Source organism: Sciurus vulgaris (assembly GCF_902686455.1).
Source record: "Sciurus vulgaris genome assembly, chromosome: 9".
NCBI classification, from domain to species: Eukaryota; Metazoa; Chordata; class Mammalia; order Rodentia; family Sciuridae; genus Sciurus; species Sciurus vulgaris.
Genome location: NC_136469.1, coordinates 89,869,290 through 89,886,817, shown reverse-complemented (window position 1 = coordinate 89,886,817; position 17,528 = coordinate 89,869,290). Strand labels below are relative to the sequence as shown.

General features: G+C 34.3%; 1 protein-coding gene across 1 annotated transcript; it reads left to right on the top strand.

Moving 5' to 3' along the window:
* Positions 1–1,310: 1,310 nt before the first annotated feature.
* LOC306669129 (UDP-glucuronosyltransferase 2A3-like) lies at positions 1,311–17,406 on the top strand. Its single transcript, XM_079153008.1, has 6 exons — positions 1,311–2,066; positions 8,605–8,753; positions 12,373–12,504; positions 13,886–13,973; positions 14,467–14,686; positions 16,935–17,406. Exons 1-6 carry the CDS (start codon positions 1,343–1,345, stop codon positions 17,209–17,211), a joined length of 1,590 nt encoding a protein of 529 aa, XP_079009134.1. The 5' UTR covers positions 1,311–1,342; the 3' UTR covers positions 17,212–17,406.
* The last annotated feature ends 122 nt before the right edge of the window (positions 17,407–17,528 follow it).

Genomic DNA, 17,528 nt, shown 5'->3' with positions numbered 1-17,528 from the left:
CTTGAATTGAATGAAAATGCCCCTGAGGGCTACCTGTGTTAACAAATCACAGGGAGCATATTGTTGTTCCACACAATGCCAACTCTACACAGGCAATTTTCCTTGCAGAAGACCTGTGTGTATTAAAATTCACTTGTAAAAGTGAGGGTGGAATTTTGGAGTCCAACATTAGTGAATGTATGTGTGGAGTAGGGAGCTGGGATTGCCCTTTAGGTTTTCACACTTTTTTACCCCTCAAGTACCCTGTGTATGCTTTGCAAGAATAGCTGAAGTTCTGGTGATAACTTGTGCTTCAGAATTCCTGTTTTTACTTATTTCGGAGAGTTTGCTGATTTTAATTTTCTTTCAAAATCAAAAACAAATTTTTTTGAGATCAATTTTATATTTTATCCAATCTTTTAAATGTTTTAATTTTCCATTAGAGAAAATATTACGTTTAAATTTCTTTTATATTACCAGAGCTAGATCTTAGTTTTCATTGGATAATGAAATTATTAATAGGCAGAGGTTGTTCCCCTTTCACTTCTCATCAGTTTTAAGAACTCATTCTATGCTTCCCATCTGTAAACCAAGTTAGAATTAAAAACTGAAACCAGAGAATAGCATCAAGTCTCTCCAAAGTCACCTAAATTTTCCTTTTCCACATTGTTTCTGTGTCACCCTGTGTTCCACAACTCCTGAACTCAGGTGATCACAATTTCTGCAATTTCTGCAATATCATTCTTTATCTTGAGTTCTTCCTCTCCTCCTGAGTAGCTATCTTCTGCCAACTTTGCTTCTAGGCACACCTGCTAAGACTGTTCCACTTCCAGAAGGGTTTCTGATTTCCTTCATTTAAAAGTGATGCATATTTCTCTGGATCCTGAAACAGCTTACCATATATTTGATGTTTAGTATTTTACCTCCTTTCATTATATTATGTGTCTTCTGCCTAGTAATATGTATCCAATTTTAAGGCAAGTCCTATATTTATGTTTCCCCATATTATCAATTATCATTTTCCAAAAGATACACCATACTATTTACTGAATTTTCTTAAATGCATTCTTCTATTGTACTTTGAATTATTAATCTGAAGATATGAAATTTTTTACTATTTTAAGATATTTAATGCAGATTTATTTGAACACCCAGAAAAAATTCTGCAGAAGTATTTTAAAGGTTCTAATCATTTAACAACTATCATACAGGTGATGTACCGGGACAAAGAGATTGACAAAGTTGTCTGCACATGTGTCCTTTCCTACTTTTGGAAGTTAATATTTGACTTTCTTCTTATCAGGGTTCTTACTTAACCCAGTGAACACTCCACCACTAAAGATCAGTGCAGAGAGACACTGACATGATGTTTGAGAAATGCGTTTCAACAATTCTTCTGCTGCAGTTCTGCTGTGCTGGCTGTGGATTCTGTGGGAAGGTCCTCGTGTGGCCCTATGAAATGAGCCACTGGCTCAACCTGAAGATTATTCTTGAGGAACTTCTGCAGAGGGGACATGAATTAACAATTTTGATTTCTTCACGGAGTTACTTGTTTGACTATCACAACCCTTCTGCCTTTAATTTTGAGGTGATCTTTGTGTCAGGGACCCGAGAGGATGCAGAGAAAAAAGTAAATGAGTTTTTAGATGCAGCTGTGAATATTATGCCAACATTGTCACTCTGGGAGTCAGCAAAATTATTTCAAAACTTCTTTCTTGAAGCAACTGAACAGTTTGAAGAAGTGTGTCGGAAAGCAGTCTACAATGAGTCCCTCATGGAGAAGCTCCGGGAAACCAAGTATGATGTCATGGTTATAGACCCCGTGGTTCCCTGTGGGGAGCTGGTGGCTGAGTTGCTTGGGGTCCCTTTTGTGAACTCCATAAGACACTCCGTAGGTGACATTATAGAGAGATACTGTGGGCATCTTCCAGTTCCACCTTCTTATGTGCCTGTTTCCATGGGAGGACTAACAGACAGAATGACCTTCATGGAAAGGCTTAAAAACATGATGTTTACATTGTTCTTTAACTTCGTGCTCCAGCAATATGACTTTCAGTTTTGGGATCAATTTTACAGTGAAGCATTAGGTAAGAGACTCTGCTTCTCATGGTACACTACTATCCAAAGACCCTTAGGAAGCCAAAGAAAAGCCTGCAGAAATGTAAGGATTACATTTTTCATATCATTGATTTCCACATAAGTCTGTAAGTGATAACAATGAATGGTGTGTTAAACTAATTAGCGAGGGTAGATAAGAATTCTTTTGCCATGGCTGATCCCTTTCTTTCTCTTTCTTTCTTCCTTCCTTCCTTCCTTCCTTCCTTCCTTCCTTCCTTCCTTCTTCCTTCCTTCCTTCCTTCCTTCCTTCTTCCTTCCTTCCTTCCTTCCTTCCTTCCTTCCTTCCTTCCTTCCTTCTTTCTTTCTTTCTTTCTTTCTTTCTTTCTTTCTTTCTTTCTTTCTTTCTTTCTTTCTTTCTTTCTTTCTGAACTGAAACCCAGGGGTATCTTATCACAGGTATAACCCCCTTTCTTTTCATTTTATTACTAAATGTTTGCTGATCATCTTGATACATTGTTGAGAGTCTCCTTGAACTTGTGATCCTCCTGCCTCAGAGGGGATTAAATGTATGCATTAGTACCCTGTGTAGTTACTCCTTCCTTATACTTATCAGAATGTTTTTTAAGATACCATGAAACTTAGTAGATTCTTATCAAATCACAAAATAAAAACCATATAAAAATCAATGTTAGTTCAAGGAAAGAAGTCTTTTTAACCCAGATATATTTATAGCTACAAATACTGCCAAGACATTGAACTTCACTTTACTATGATATTCACCATCTTATTAGTTAAAAGGTAAAAAAAAGAAAGAAAGATTGCAGTGTAAGACATAATAAGAAAACCTTGCAATATACAAGTAATAAACTGAAATGTGAGCTCATTTAAGAATGGAATTTAATCAGAATTTTGACTTTATCTGAATTTTGCTTCCTCAATTTTTGAGAATAGCTTCTTATTACTCTCAAATTCATACTATTCTCCACTTGGACCAGTGTACTTACCATTTCTGTGCATCTCATAAATCAGATAGGAAAATTCAGTATGTCCTCTGAACGGCTTCACCATTGCTGGTCATAATGAAAAATGTTCTAGGGTGTTTTATACTTCAGGGAGTATAAAACAGAGAGTTGAAAACTTAAATAAAATACTCTAAAAGAGTTTATTTCTCAAGACATAACAAATGTAATTGATTTTTCACTTCACTGGTAATATTTATTGAACTTATTTTTAGTTGCTTACCTGTTTTCTAATGATTGATGTTCCTTTCTAATTTTCTTCTGAACCCATCAACTGAAGGCTTGCATTTCAACTGTGTTTGAGAACCATGAGGAAATACAAGCTTCCACACAAAAGATGATAATGGGTATTAAAACATAATAGCTAATTAAACTCCACAATTGTGTTAATTTGCTAGGGCTGCTAAACTAAGGACCAGAGACTGGTGACTTAATAATGTACTTTTATCCAGTTCTGGAGGCTACGAGTCTGATATCAAGGGCTGCAAGGGTGTCTTTTTCTTGGGGCTTCTCCCCTCTTGCAGATTCCTATCTTCCTGTGTCTGCACAAGGCCTTGCCTCTTCCATCTCTGTGCCCTGGTGTGTTTTCCTTTTACAGAGGGATACCAGTCATATTGGATTAGGGCCTCACCCTTTAATTCACTTAACCTTCATCACCTCTAAGGACTACTTTTACTAAGAGTCAGGTTTCTCCAAGGGAATTTGAGAAAACACTACTGAGTCCATCACACTGATTTTCTTTTTCATACATACGTTGATTGGTGCTTTTTATTTATACAGAATGGTGGGTTTCATTGTGGCATATTTGTGTATACTTAAAAGTGTAATTTGATCAAGTTTGCTCTCCAATACCTCCCCCACCTGCTCCTCTTCCTTCTCCTGGATCCCTTCCTCTACCTATTGGTCTCTCTTCTACTCTCATGGCATTCCCTCCTCTTTTCCTTTTATTTTTCACTCCACCTTCTACATGTCAGAGAAAACAAATAATGCTTTCCTCTCTGAGTCTGACATAATTCACTCAGAATTATGGTTGGCAGTTCTACCCATTTTCCTTCAAATGACATAGTAAGTGTTTGGTTGATTCCATAATCAATTATGTTACAACTCAGCCCCTCATTTATACAAACCGTCAGAAATTAATCAAAGTTTAAATTAAAAAAATATTTAAATAAATTTTCACTACTTAAGCATACTATTATTTATATTTTGTCAGATATTTCAAATTTTAAACTCTCAAATTCTAATGAATTGTTTGTATTTTCTTTTGGATTTGCTACATAACAAACATCATTAGATAAATGATCACTTAGATCTTTGTTCACATGATTGTTTTCTTATGTAACTGCAGTAGTGTGGAAAGTTCTTGGATTGATATGTCCTTATATATACCATTGAGTTTTTCTCATTCTGATCAGAATGCTTACAATATTTCAACACAAAAAGCTACATTTAATGTAACTTTTTAAAAGTTTTGTGCCTGATACTGTAAGAGATCAATTTACATTCATAGTTACTAATAAGTTTCAACTTTATGAATAATATTACTTTTATTTCCACAAATGATCATAAGATTTTGCTCTCTACTTATGGATAAAGTGGATAACAGTTTTAAAAAACATAAACTATCAATTCATTTTTAGAGAAAATTTTACTTTTCCTTATCTTCCATTAAAATATTACTGTATTCAGGTAACTAATCATCATGGGGTTATAGCAAGTAAATTTTAGGTAGGGTTGATTTTTAGTATGGTAGTAATATGATTCCTATTTATAATAATGTCCTTTTCCAAAAATACTTCAGTGATTTTGTTTTTCTTTGTTTGACTTTACTATTTCTCTTTTTAAGGTAAATAAATTTTTGTTATTAATTATAATAAATGCTATAACTGTTGCACATCCTATGTTTTTTTAAATATTTATTTATTTATTTATCCTACTTTTTATTTTTTTCATTGTGCTGGGGCTTGAACCCAGGGACTTCTGCATGTGAGGCAAGCATTCTATGAATTGAGCTATATTCCAAGCCCCCATTTATTTTAATCTATATAATTTTAATATGTTTTCTAAATAACTTATGATTTCTTTGTTGACAAAGGCTCTTTGAAAAGTGGTTGTAAATTTCTAAGTGTAAAGCAGGCTATGATTCAGTTCATGTGAAAGTAAACTTCTGAGGCAAAATATTTAAACCCCATATTGACATACTTCCATCCAATTATTTTTTAGGAGCGTTATTTTGTCAGAGTTGTTCTTAGTGTAAATGAGCTCACAGATTCAACTGTGTCATTTTGATGGCTCTGCTTCTGACTTTCTAGGGCTATTTCAGTTTCTGAACAATCAGTAATATTCTTTCTCAATCATGGTGGACTTTTAAATTTTACCAAAAATTTTATTAATGTTTGTCTTATGGGGTTCATTTCATGGAAAAATGAAAGATTAAAAAATTTAAGGTCACCGAGTTATAAGCATACAAGAAATTGGGAGGAGTAAACAGAAAGAAAATCCATGAAATAATTTTAGAATTAAAATGAATTTACATCGACAAAAGTTTCCTATTAGAGATAACACTAGGTTAAAAATATCTAGGTATACTTTGGTCAAAAATTCTCTATCTAAAATATTAAAGTTTATAAAAATATAAATAAGTTGACAGAAAAATTTATTGCATATATAACTGTGAATTAATATGAGACTACATTATTAAAATAATTGATTTGAAGTACTTTCTTGGAAATTAATTATTATACTAATATTTTGATGTGTTTCTGATAATTAGAACATAACTGAATGAAAAATCTAATGTAAATTCCATGTCTTTCACATGAAACATTTTATACATTTTATTCTCTGAGTTATTTGTCATATTTTATTTTCACAACAGCTTTAAGTTTTCTATTTTTAATTTTTTCTATTACCAGTTATGTTTTAGAGACTTTGGAACTGGTTCAAGTTTTCTCTATTGTTTCAAGGTATCTTTCTATTTGTGGGACTGTCAAACATTTCAGTCCATTACTTTAGAATGTACTGAGCACATAGCTCATTACGAATATATGTGCCTATTAAGTTAAAATGAACCACTTTTTCATTTCATGTTCTCAGTGTATACCCAGTTCTTTGATTACCTCATAAAACTATTTAGTTAGCTATCATTTGTATGCCAATGACCCCAAAATTTGCATTTTGGAGTAGACTGTCTCCCTTGTAATGCTCACCTCGGGTAACTTCAACTGTCTATCACCATTTGGATGTTTAGTTGTATTTCAAAAATTAGCTGACACCAAACATGTTTTGGAAGTCTTCCCCATTTTATTCAATTAAACTCAGTTCCTCTAGTGACTCAGGTGAAAAATAACTGGGATCATTGTACATGCAACTCTTTTTCTCACAGTACATAAATATTCTGATTGGAGATCCGATCATTTCTGTTCTCAAAATGTTTGTAGGATGACAGCATCATATCATCCATTGTTAATATTCTGGTTTATGCTACTCTGATATGTCACCTACCAGGAAACAATTGACTCTACAGTGTGAGGTGCTGTAAAAACATATACTACAAAACACCATAAATGCACGGAAATTATTTCTCCCTCATGTAACATTCTGTATGAAGAAAGTAAATTCTAGTCCTAATTCATCCAGGAATCCAGAACTAATTATGTAATTGTTCTTACATGCATTGTGTTATGGTTCTTGCTCAAATAATTGGATTAGGTCATTTGTAGACTGGCCTGAAGGAAAATGAACTGAAATAGAGAATATACTTTTTACTCTTTAAAAAAATTCTCTAGACATTATGCATATGAATTTTCTCACATGCCATTGGAAATAAGCTAATACCTAGATAGCCTAGAAGTCATCTGTACATGTCAGTCTAACTAACAGGTCACCTCAGAAACTGATAGCTGTCACTCTGGAAAGTTTTCTCTTGTCTACATCAATTACAGTAAGGTATGTAGCAATAAATTCAAGTTACCTCTAGGAGTTCTTTGAATTAAAAAGCATCTCTTTAGACTCACATATGATTTTAAAAAAAATAGATGCAATCGATAACAATAATCACTTGGCAGCTCATTGTATAATTTATTAATTTTATATTACATAATTATCCAAAGTTTATCACTATTTATATAAATAATATAATTATAAGAAAAGTAATGATGGTAAATTTTAATTCAATACTTTTATTCATAGTACTTAAGTATGACTTTTATAATGTCTTATGAAATTATTGGCCCAATTTGTGTACCTTTGTTTTCATTTTTCTTTGACTTTATGTGTGTAATTATGAATCACTGCTTTAAAAATTCAATTTTATCGAATCAATTAGGTCTTCCTAAAAATTTTGTCTGGAATTTGTGAACATAGACTTCACTTAGGGAATTAGTGATCAAGCCAGAATGAAGAACACAAGAAATAAACCACCCAGTGTTTGAAGCGCTAGGGATCAAACCCAGTCCCTTGTACAGCTAGGCTCTATCATTGAGGTACATCCCCAGCACAAAATAAGACACTTGTAAGGGATAAATACTTTGATGTGAAAGAAGTGGGAAAAAGTTCTGTTCCAATCTCTGGAAATTTCAAGCTGAGAATATTTGGGACATCTTTCTTCATGATCAAATTAAAACGTTGGCTATGTGCCTTCACACATATCTTCAAACACTACTAAGTAATGCCTATTCAAAGAGACTTTCTATCCCAGGCTCAATAGTTATTAATTACATGATAATTCTTAGTAAGAAAATATTCTCATTTGAGTTTTTCTTTTCTCTCTGGCCAAACACATTTTTTTAGATGTAGAAAAGGTTGACTTTATTTACAAATACTCATCCTTTTTCACAAAACTCCTAAACTTAATACTAGAATCTGCCTATTTCTAAAACCACCATATAAGTTAACACTAGTATAAGTATGTGATACTAATGTTATATGTCTATGTATCCCACATTTAAGGGGTGTGTATTGGGTGTGAATTAATCAGGAACTGTTTACTGAAAATATAATAACAAATCAATTTAAGTAATAGGATTTGATTCATAACAGAAGAAAGATTGAATTAGGTGTCGGTCCTTCAATGATATGTTTGAATGAGAATGCAGAAGCTGTAAGACAGAGATGTATTCCTGGATAAAAACTGAGACAATGTTGAGAGGTGACTTGAGTGAGGCTAATGTGCTGGAGTTAATCTATGTTCTATACTTAATTAGAGAGAAAAAAATAGTAATAACTTTCACAATCGTTGTAGTTAAATTTTTGTTTCCTTTAAAGTTATGAATCTATACTTGCATATCATATCTTGTTCAGGGCCTCCAATCGCTTTCTTGATTTGTTTTCTTTTCTGCCTTCCTTCTTTTCTCTCTCCTGTACCCCTTCTTTCCTTTCTTCCTACTTTCCTTTGTTCTTTCTTCCCTTTAACATAAACTTTGTAATTATTCTGGAGGTCTTAATTCTTTTCCTTAATAGTTTATAAGTTATTCTGTGGTGCATTATTTGTTTTTTCTTAGCAAATATGTGTATTAACTTTCTCCCCCGTAATCTTTATTTTCTCCAGGAAGACCTACTACCTTATGTGAGACTATGGGCAAAGCTGAAATTTGGCTAATTCGGACATATTGGGATTTTGAATTTCCTCGTCCATACTTACCCAATTTTGAGTTTGTTGGAGGATTGCACTGCAAACCTGCCAAACCTTTACCTAAGGTAGGTCTATGATAATGAACATTGTCCTATTTTTCTTTAAAGTTAACAGCCCCAATAAACACATATGTTGATGAATCTCTTCAGTCTGTCATCTCCAATTATTTTCTTTATGGTAGGGGTCTTTTTTGACTTATATTAGGTCTTATGAAATTATTTGAGGATTTAGCCAAAAATAAAATAATTCCAGTGGTATACTAAAAATACCTGTACCTTTAGTGTGGATACTGAGCTCACACACAGGGAGTAGAACTATGGTAATCACCAAGAAGACCACTTTGGTGTTCCCAATGAAAGAGGAAAGTCATTGCCAGGGACATTTTCAAAATGGTTGATAGAGAAGGATACCTTCATGAGAATTTCTTCTGAATTCAACAGGATTTTTGAATAAGAAGATATATTAAGGGAAGATATGGAATAATGCAGCATTTCTAGATTTTAATCCTGGGTGTTACTGCATGATGGTAACCTTTAGTTTCAGAGGAAACAATTGGTGAAAAAAGTTCATGAAGTTTATGATGAGTTCAGTTTTTGGCCACCAGGGATTTTCATGTGATTTCTGAGAATTCTTTGGGTAGTACAAGGTCTCAGTATAGGTAGAAAACATTAAAAATAGATTGACAGTCATCAACGTACAGAAATAGTTATAAAACTGAATGATTGCAGGGCAATGTTTGTAATCCCAGCAGCTCAGGAGGCTGAGTCAGGAGAACCACAAATTGAAGACAGCCTCAGCCTAAGGCCCTCACTTCTGCTCTACTGCCAGCACAATACTGGACCTTCTCAGGCCTGAGCCTTCACTCCATGAGTTACTGGGAACAGCTAGCTGAACCCCCATCTCTCCCTCCTTCTTGGTCATGCAAAACAGTCCTTGGGCTGTGGCAGCACTTGGTCACTCAGACACCTCAGCAACCAGGCAAGAGGGAGCACAGAATCTCAGTTCCTGAGCACTTGGTCACTCAGACACCTCAGCAACCAGGCAAGAGGAAGCACAGAATCTCAGTTCCTGAGCAGTGGCTGCCCCACGTGTTTCTTCCCAGCTACCCCAAGGGGCCTCAGCCCTGACCCTGGAAGATGTGGGAGGCAGCCTGGGGCCATATGGAATTCCCTTAAAGAAAGGTATTGTGAAGAAGCATTGAGAGAAGACAAGTTTTCTCAAACACTGTGCCTGAGAAGATGGATACAAGAGAAAATTTCATGTCAAAATTACTTAACAATAATTAAAATACAAAATATGTCCCTGCCAGTGTATGTGAAATCATACCAGAGATGAGATCCAATTTCGAGGAGGGGGCCAACCCTGCTCATGTCCCTTAGAGATGTTCTCTGGGAGGAAAGAGGGATACATGGTCATTTTTCCTCCCATTTACATGGTGAAGCTCGCATGTACCTTCTGACTGCCAGCATTCCTCGTGTGGTCAAAATAAAGCCAATCATTATTGAGAGAGAGAGAGAGAGAGACTCAATGATATCATTATTTCCTATAAGCATGATCAGTATTTGTTTTTTGAGTGAAAAATAAAATTGTATACCAAATTCCAAAGTTTTCAGTGAATAAATTTGCAATGCCAGAAATATTGGACAGAAATAAGTTTTAAGAAAGGAAAGAATCTATTAAATCACTTTGGTAAGACAATTGTTAATTATTAATAGTGGTGAATGAGGAGACAAAAATTTTTTTTATCTGGTTTATACCCCATGACTATAATCTCCTCAGTATGCTGAAGGTCAAATGGAGAACCCAGGGGAGTTCCTGATTTCTGTTTAACATAAATAAAGCATACTTAAGTTTAAAATTTTATTTCAATATTATAATGTGCTTCACTTAGCAGACAAGTTTATGGATGCAGAGAAGCTTTGCTGATTACTGCCAGTACAGGAGTTAACAAAATAATAACTAAATAAGCATACTAAGAGAGAGATAACCCACCCATGATCACTAGATAATACCCTACCATACTATTCATCTTTTTTTCCCTCCCCTTTCACAAGTATAATTACACACAAAAAAAACTTAGACATAGTTAGCAATAGTTTGCAAGAAGAAGTGATAGGAACTCAATTCCAAACTCAGATTACCTATTGATACAGACATTAAGGTGTATCACTACCAATCACAGCTTTTATACATGATGAATAAATTATGCTAGTCACTAGATAAATAGAATAAAGAAGTAGTGGACATGTAAAGATAGAAAGAGCCTGCACCTGTGTAAAGACAAATACGAGGCTCTTCCCAAATTGCCCTCAACTCCTCATAAAAGCTGCAAAGAATTTTCGTCTCTTATCTTACCTGTAAAGGCCAGGTGGCTGACCCAAAAGCAAACTTTGCTGGCACAAAAGCAAACTTAAAGATAATAATAACCCTCCTGTCGGAGGTCAGGGTGACCCACAACTTAAAATGACATGCTTTGTATACAATTTTATATGTTAGCCAATCAAAAAGAACACTGTAAAACTGTTTGCCTTTCATTATAAAAAGCCTGCTGAACCAGGGCTCGGGGCCTCTTAGCCTCACCGGTTACTGAGCGTGCGGAGAACCAGGCTAGAGCTTGCTAATAAATGACTCTTTGTTGCTTGCATTGATCGTGGTCTCTGGTGGTCTTTGTGGGGTCTCGAGCCGCTGTGCACAACAGACATACTTAAATTAAAAATACAAATCAGCATGGTGGTGTGTGTGTGTATGTGTGTTTGTGCACTTTGGTTTGCTGGATAAAGACTTATTTATGAGAAAACATTTATTAGGACCTCAGAAACTCTCCTGACATTAAGCAAGCTGGAAATTACAGTGCACTTCCACTCAACACATTGTCCCTCCCCTCAATATTTACTAGCCATGAACTGAGAAATAGAGTGATACCAGAATGACCACAAATAGTTGCAAATATAGAACTTACCTTTAGAAGGTGGCATTCACATAGATTATTATGTAAAAGTTTCCAGTCCTGGACTTTGCAGTTCACAATTTGCAAATCTGTAACTAGGGACTCAGGGAATTTGATTTGTGTTGGAATTTGTACTTTACTACCACTCTAGTCTCAAATTAAATGTACCATCTTATAAACGTTATTAGTATTATAGCAGGCAATGAACTGTGGTATCTATTTTTAAAATATTTTACTATATACCACATTTTTGAGAAATTTCTTCTTAGCCCTATTAATCAGGAAAGTGGATTCTTCTGAAAAATTATCTTGAAAGCTAGTCTCACAGGAAGGTACATTTATGGATGTAACAGGCATACTGATAAATTTAAAAGTCTAGGTATGGATCCTTTCTTGGGCTTCCGGCCGTGAAATATATTTATAAGGTTGTAGACAACTCTGTTGGTTGGGAAAATGATACCTTGAGAATAACAGTTCCACTAACCGTGAGAAGAGCTGCCATCATTGCCTGTTTGTTTCTGTGGTGATTTGATTCATATTATACTTGCAATCACTTATGATATATTTTAGCCTTACCTTTCAGGGACATACTTCCTTTCAAATAGATAAGTAGTTATGGGTAGAAGAAAAGTCTAATAATTTCTCTGACATTACTTTTTACTTTTTCTACTTAAAAGTATAGACGAACATGTTTTTCCTCATGATGCTGCACTTGTTAATAGAATGTTTGTCTGCAGGAAATGGAAGACTTCATCCAGAGCTCAGGTGAAGATGGTGTTGTTGTGTTTTCTCTGGGGTTTTTGGTCAAAAATCTCACAGAAGAAAAGGCCAATTTCATTGCCTCAGCCCTTGCACAGCTTCCACAGAAGGTTGGTACAATCTGAAACCCTGGTCCTCAGCATCTTACTAATGGGGCAGAGAGTATGCCTAATCCCATTCTTTCCAGATGGACATTGGTACTCATAAACATTAAGCATAACTGACACCAGTATTAAGTAAACATTTATATAACAATGAAATCTTCTACTTAGGTACATTTGATCACTTGCCTACTGAACCTTGGCTTTTCTTTGGGAATTCACTTGGTAATCATTGATTTTTAATAGAATAGAAGTGCAAATATTTGTCCATTTGTAACATTTTGGCTTGCATGGACTACTCTCAGTTCTGAAATATGTTAGCTCCATGGTCCAGGAAAAGAGAACAATTATACACAGAGTAGAGAAAAATCATGCTAAAAATGTACCTCAAATTTCTGAGTTTTTGAAAACTCTTATCAAAGTGTAATTGCTTTACAAGTAGAAGATTAGATTAACTTATTCTTTCCAAACTCAGTATTCTACAGTTAAAAACAAAAGCATAATATATTGTCAAGCAATATGCATTTGTAATTTGTTAATCAATTAACCTTGATTTTTATAATTAGAAGTCTGTATTCTATTCTCTAATATTCCTGTTCTTTAACCACCTGGTACTCTTTACATTTATAGTTAAACTACATAGGATGGTACAAAGGTACCTATGCTAATTAGGCATGATAGAACTTCTGCTTTTTATTTCTAATCTTGTCTCTTAAAATATGCCTTAACCCCAGGATTAAAGTACATACAAAAATGATTAAAATCCTAATTTAAACACTTTATTGAAAAGGGGAATGTAAGAAAATTCTCATCTAATCCCCATTCAAAATATTAAAGAAAGAAGACATTGCTGGGGGGGTGGGGGAGAGAGGGGAAAAGAAAAGAAAGAAGAAAGTAGAGAAGAAGAACGGAAGGAGGAAGGGAGGAAGGAAAGCTGGTAAGAAAATACCATCATTAAAAATAAAGACTAAAAACCTAACGGTAACTATATTTTGGAAAAAAAATTACATTGGCAACATGACAGAAGAATGAAATAAACAGGTTTGCACAGAATTTGCGTTTCTCTTATTGTTTTTAACCTCCATGTTCTGATTTTTTAGACTGGTCCTATTTATTTTGTTTCTTTATTTAAAGAATCACTTCCAATAATTTTAAAGTGATAAACCTCAAAATACGTATACTATTCTTAATAGACTTTGAGTAGAAGCCTTTACAGATAGACATGAGCAGTCCTTATGTATACCTTAATGTTTACAAGCTTCAAACTCTTTCTCTATGCTCACTCTCAGCTGGCACCTACAATATGGAGGAACCTGATTCCTTAATAAGCCTACAGACTTAACACAGCCTCACTTGTGTACTTGCAATATTATAGCATTGTCTTTCACAGGTCTTATGGAGATACAAAGGAAAGAAGCCAGCCACACTAGGAGCCAATACTCGGATTTTTGATTGGCTACCTCAGAATGACCTTCTTGGTAAGACTGTGGAAAAAGAAAGGCTATACAATTGGGTAACAGAAAAGTTAACTAATTGTTTGTGACAGTTTGTTGTTACAAAACACTTTTTTAAATAACTGAAAATGCATTTAATATTTGTAATAATCAAATATTTCCACCTTTAACTTCTAGTTTTAAAGCAGATGTAATTAAACAATTGGCCATTAATTTCATAGACTCTTGCTGCCCCTAGTTCTGTTAAGACTCTCCTCACATTTCAAGATTCAGTCCCAGCTCTGATAACATCTCCTAAGTATTGCCTTCCCAGAAGATTAAGGAGTTTATTCTCTTTCTGGGATCACAGTTTTCTACGGTAGCATTGTCTAACCTGGTTAGCTTTTCAAGAAAAAAAAAAAAATGTTGCCTTCTTCAGTGACATATGTACCGTAACTTGTGGTCCCTCCATCTTGCAAAATTTGACAATATATTAGCTTGAAATTCACTCATGCTTCTCACTCTATCCCCAAACTAGGTCATCCTAAAACCAAAGCTTTTATCACTCATGGTGGAACTAATGGAATCTATGAAGCTATTTATCATGGGATCCCTATGGTGGGAATCCCCATGTTTGCTGATCAACCTGATAACATCGCTCACATGAAGGCCAAGGGAGCAGCTGTGGAGGTGAACTTCAACACAATGACAAGTGCGGATTTGCTCAGTGCGTTGAGAACAGTCATTTATCAGCCTTCGTGAGTACTGCTACTTTTAAAGTCTTCTCTGCCAGTGATTGTGTTAATGGTAATCCTAGGAAAGTTCCACTACCTCATAACTTTGTAAAAGGTTTAATTTCACATAATATAGTTTTACTAATGTAAAACCATTTATTTCATTCCCAACTGGTAAAATGATTTCCTGAAATGAAAATTAAACAAGAACAACAGCAACAAAACCTGGCTTCAAAAAATCTACCAATATTATCCAAAATAAGCACCATAAAATAGAAGTACTTACATTGTTTTTCTGGGTTATCTGTGTAATTTCATGAATATTTAAATATCATAAACCATTTATTAATTACATAATAGAAGCAATAATGTTCCCAATATTAAACATTCAAAATAACTACCAATAGTCAGTTTTAAAGTGTTTTTAAACACTGCTCTTACGTAATAGTTATTTCTGAATTATTTATAATCTTCAGGACATTAAGGACATCATAATATATGGAATAGCTAGGGGTTATGAATTTCAATAATTCTTAGTATGATTATTTTTTCCCTGTAAATGTTGATCTTGATATCTATATCGATTACATTCTTACTAGGATTTTATTGACTGATAATTTGGTTCATTTTATTACACATGAAAGTAGATAGATTTTATGATTCTTTTTACCTGTAATGTATACCATGTCCATTGAGTTTTATTCTTGATTTTTAAATTATTGATGCAAGAAAACAGAATTATTAATACTCATAGAAATTTCCAGGTAAATACTAACAGTTGCCTATTTTAAATATATTTACACTAACCTTCAACCTAATGCTACCTCTGAGATTATCTGAAAATACATGGGTGGTATAGTGTGGGGAATAAGTATAGATTTTTGGTATTCCACTGTCTTATTCCAGAAAACAATTTGGAAGCATAAAAAGTTACATTGTAATATATAAATTATAGTAATTTTAATTATTCAAAATATTTTATCATAGTTATAAAACAGCACATTTAAATATGAAATAATACATTTATGGACACAGTCCTTGATTATTCTCTTATTTATTTAAAAATATCATTTAACTGCATTCATATGTATACATTTATGTATAAAATCTATGTATAATCCAAATTTATATTCACTGTGTAAAAAGTGAAATTCTTAAAAAAAATTTGATTTGCAGGAAAAGATTTTGATAGCAACTACACTTTGCCTAAAATGCAATAGAATTACCATGTGAAACTATTATCTTCACCTTACCCATAGTTCAATGCAGGTGAATGGCAGCATGACTCTTCTTCATTGTACACAAAGAGTGCTTATTGGTAATCTCACACTGCTGGATCCAGTGTATGGTAGTCACTTGTGAATGATGAGTACACTCCCTTTCCCTGATCCTGAAAATGTCTTGTCAGCACCAAAATATACCATCACAAACCACATACTTTCTCTCATCCCCATGAAGTCAGTCTGGAGCTTTTACTCATGACTTAAACCAATGTGAAATCAATTAATTCTGGCCAGGCTACTAGGAAACTTCAAATGAAGACATACCTTACCTTTCAAATACATAGACTTCTAACCAGTTGTGTTTGAGAAATGATTAGAGCTTTTTTTAACAATGACACTTGCTATTACAGTGCCCTGTTGATTAGGGAATCTGTTTCTAGGGAGTCATATTTATTACTTTCAAGAACTCAATGCACTTATATATGCTGCTTTATAAATTTCCCTAGTGTTTTCCTTTGGTCCTGACATGGCCAATAAAACATTGTCATTTTCATCACAAATATGCAAATGTGTGCAAAGGAGTAATCACCACACTGCAAAGATCTCAACACTGTAAAATGAGTTCTAAATGTTTATGAGCAGTTCCCCATATTTATCATTTGAACTAGTTAGATGTTAGTGGCCATGAGTTTTAAATGATATTATCTAATAATATTGGGTCAATCACATCTTGATCTTAAAATTCTCACATAAAATCAATATTTTCATTGAAAATTTAGACTGTAGATTCAACAATATTTCATTTCTTTCTAGGTCTACATTTCTATTTCTAGCAACCACACTGTGTTAAGAGTCTATCACATCTACTCTTTTATGACTCTTAAAACCCTGGGCGACTGACTAAGTTCACGCAAGACAAACTTTTTCTCAACATGTCTATGGGTTTTGGCTTGTATAACACATTGTAAAATATTTGGCTTGTATAACTTTGAACTTATCTTCAGTAAAAAACGAAAATGAAAACATATTTTCATGTATTTGATTTTTAGTTATAAAGAGAATGCCATGAGGTTATCAAGAATTCACCATGATCAGCCTATAAAGCCCCTGGACAGAGCAGTCTTCTGGATCGAGTTTGTCATGCGCCACAAAGGAGCCAAGCACCTCAGGCCAGCCTCCCATGACCTCACCTGGTTCCAGTACCACTCTTTAGATGTGATTGGGTTCTTGCTGGCCTGTGTGGCAACTGTTATATTCACGGTCACAAAATGTTGTTTGTTTTCTTGTCAAAAAATTGGTACAGGAAAGAAGAAAAAGAGGGAATAGATGAAGAAAAAGAGGGAACGGACCTTTCTAAGCTTGGCAAAGTCCTGAATGGGGAAATCCTATTAACTCCATCCTTCAAGAGATGACTGACAACCCATCTGCATGCTGTGTTCAGATATCCCAATCTGGCTTGGAGGAGTAGTTCAGTAGTTCAGTTGATTGCGTGCTTGCCTCGGATGCAGTGGGTTCAATCCACAGTTCCACAAAAAAAAAAAAAAAAAAAAAAAAAAAACGAAACAAAACAAACCAAAATCCCAGTCCTTTGACTTGGTCTAGGGAAAAGCCCAGAGTTCAATGGGATCATAAACTAGTGAGTG

What these genes read in the sequence shown, in the direction of transcription:
- LOC306669129 (XM_079153008.1), top strand. Translation starts at nt 1,343, where the DNA reads ATGATGTTTGAGAAATGCGTTTCAACAATTCTTCTGCTGCAGTTCTGC. An exon ending in ATTTTACAGTGAAGCATTAG is followed by an intron (nt 2,067 to 8,604) that starts GTAAGAGACTCT and finishes TATTTTCTCCAG; the next exon opens with GAAGACCTACTACCTTATGT. An exon ending in TTGCACAGCTTCCACAGAAG is followed by an intron (nt 12,505 to 13,885) that starts GTTGGTACAATC and finishes TGTCTTTCACAG; the next exon opens with GTCTTATGGAGATACAAAGG.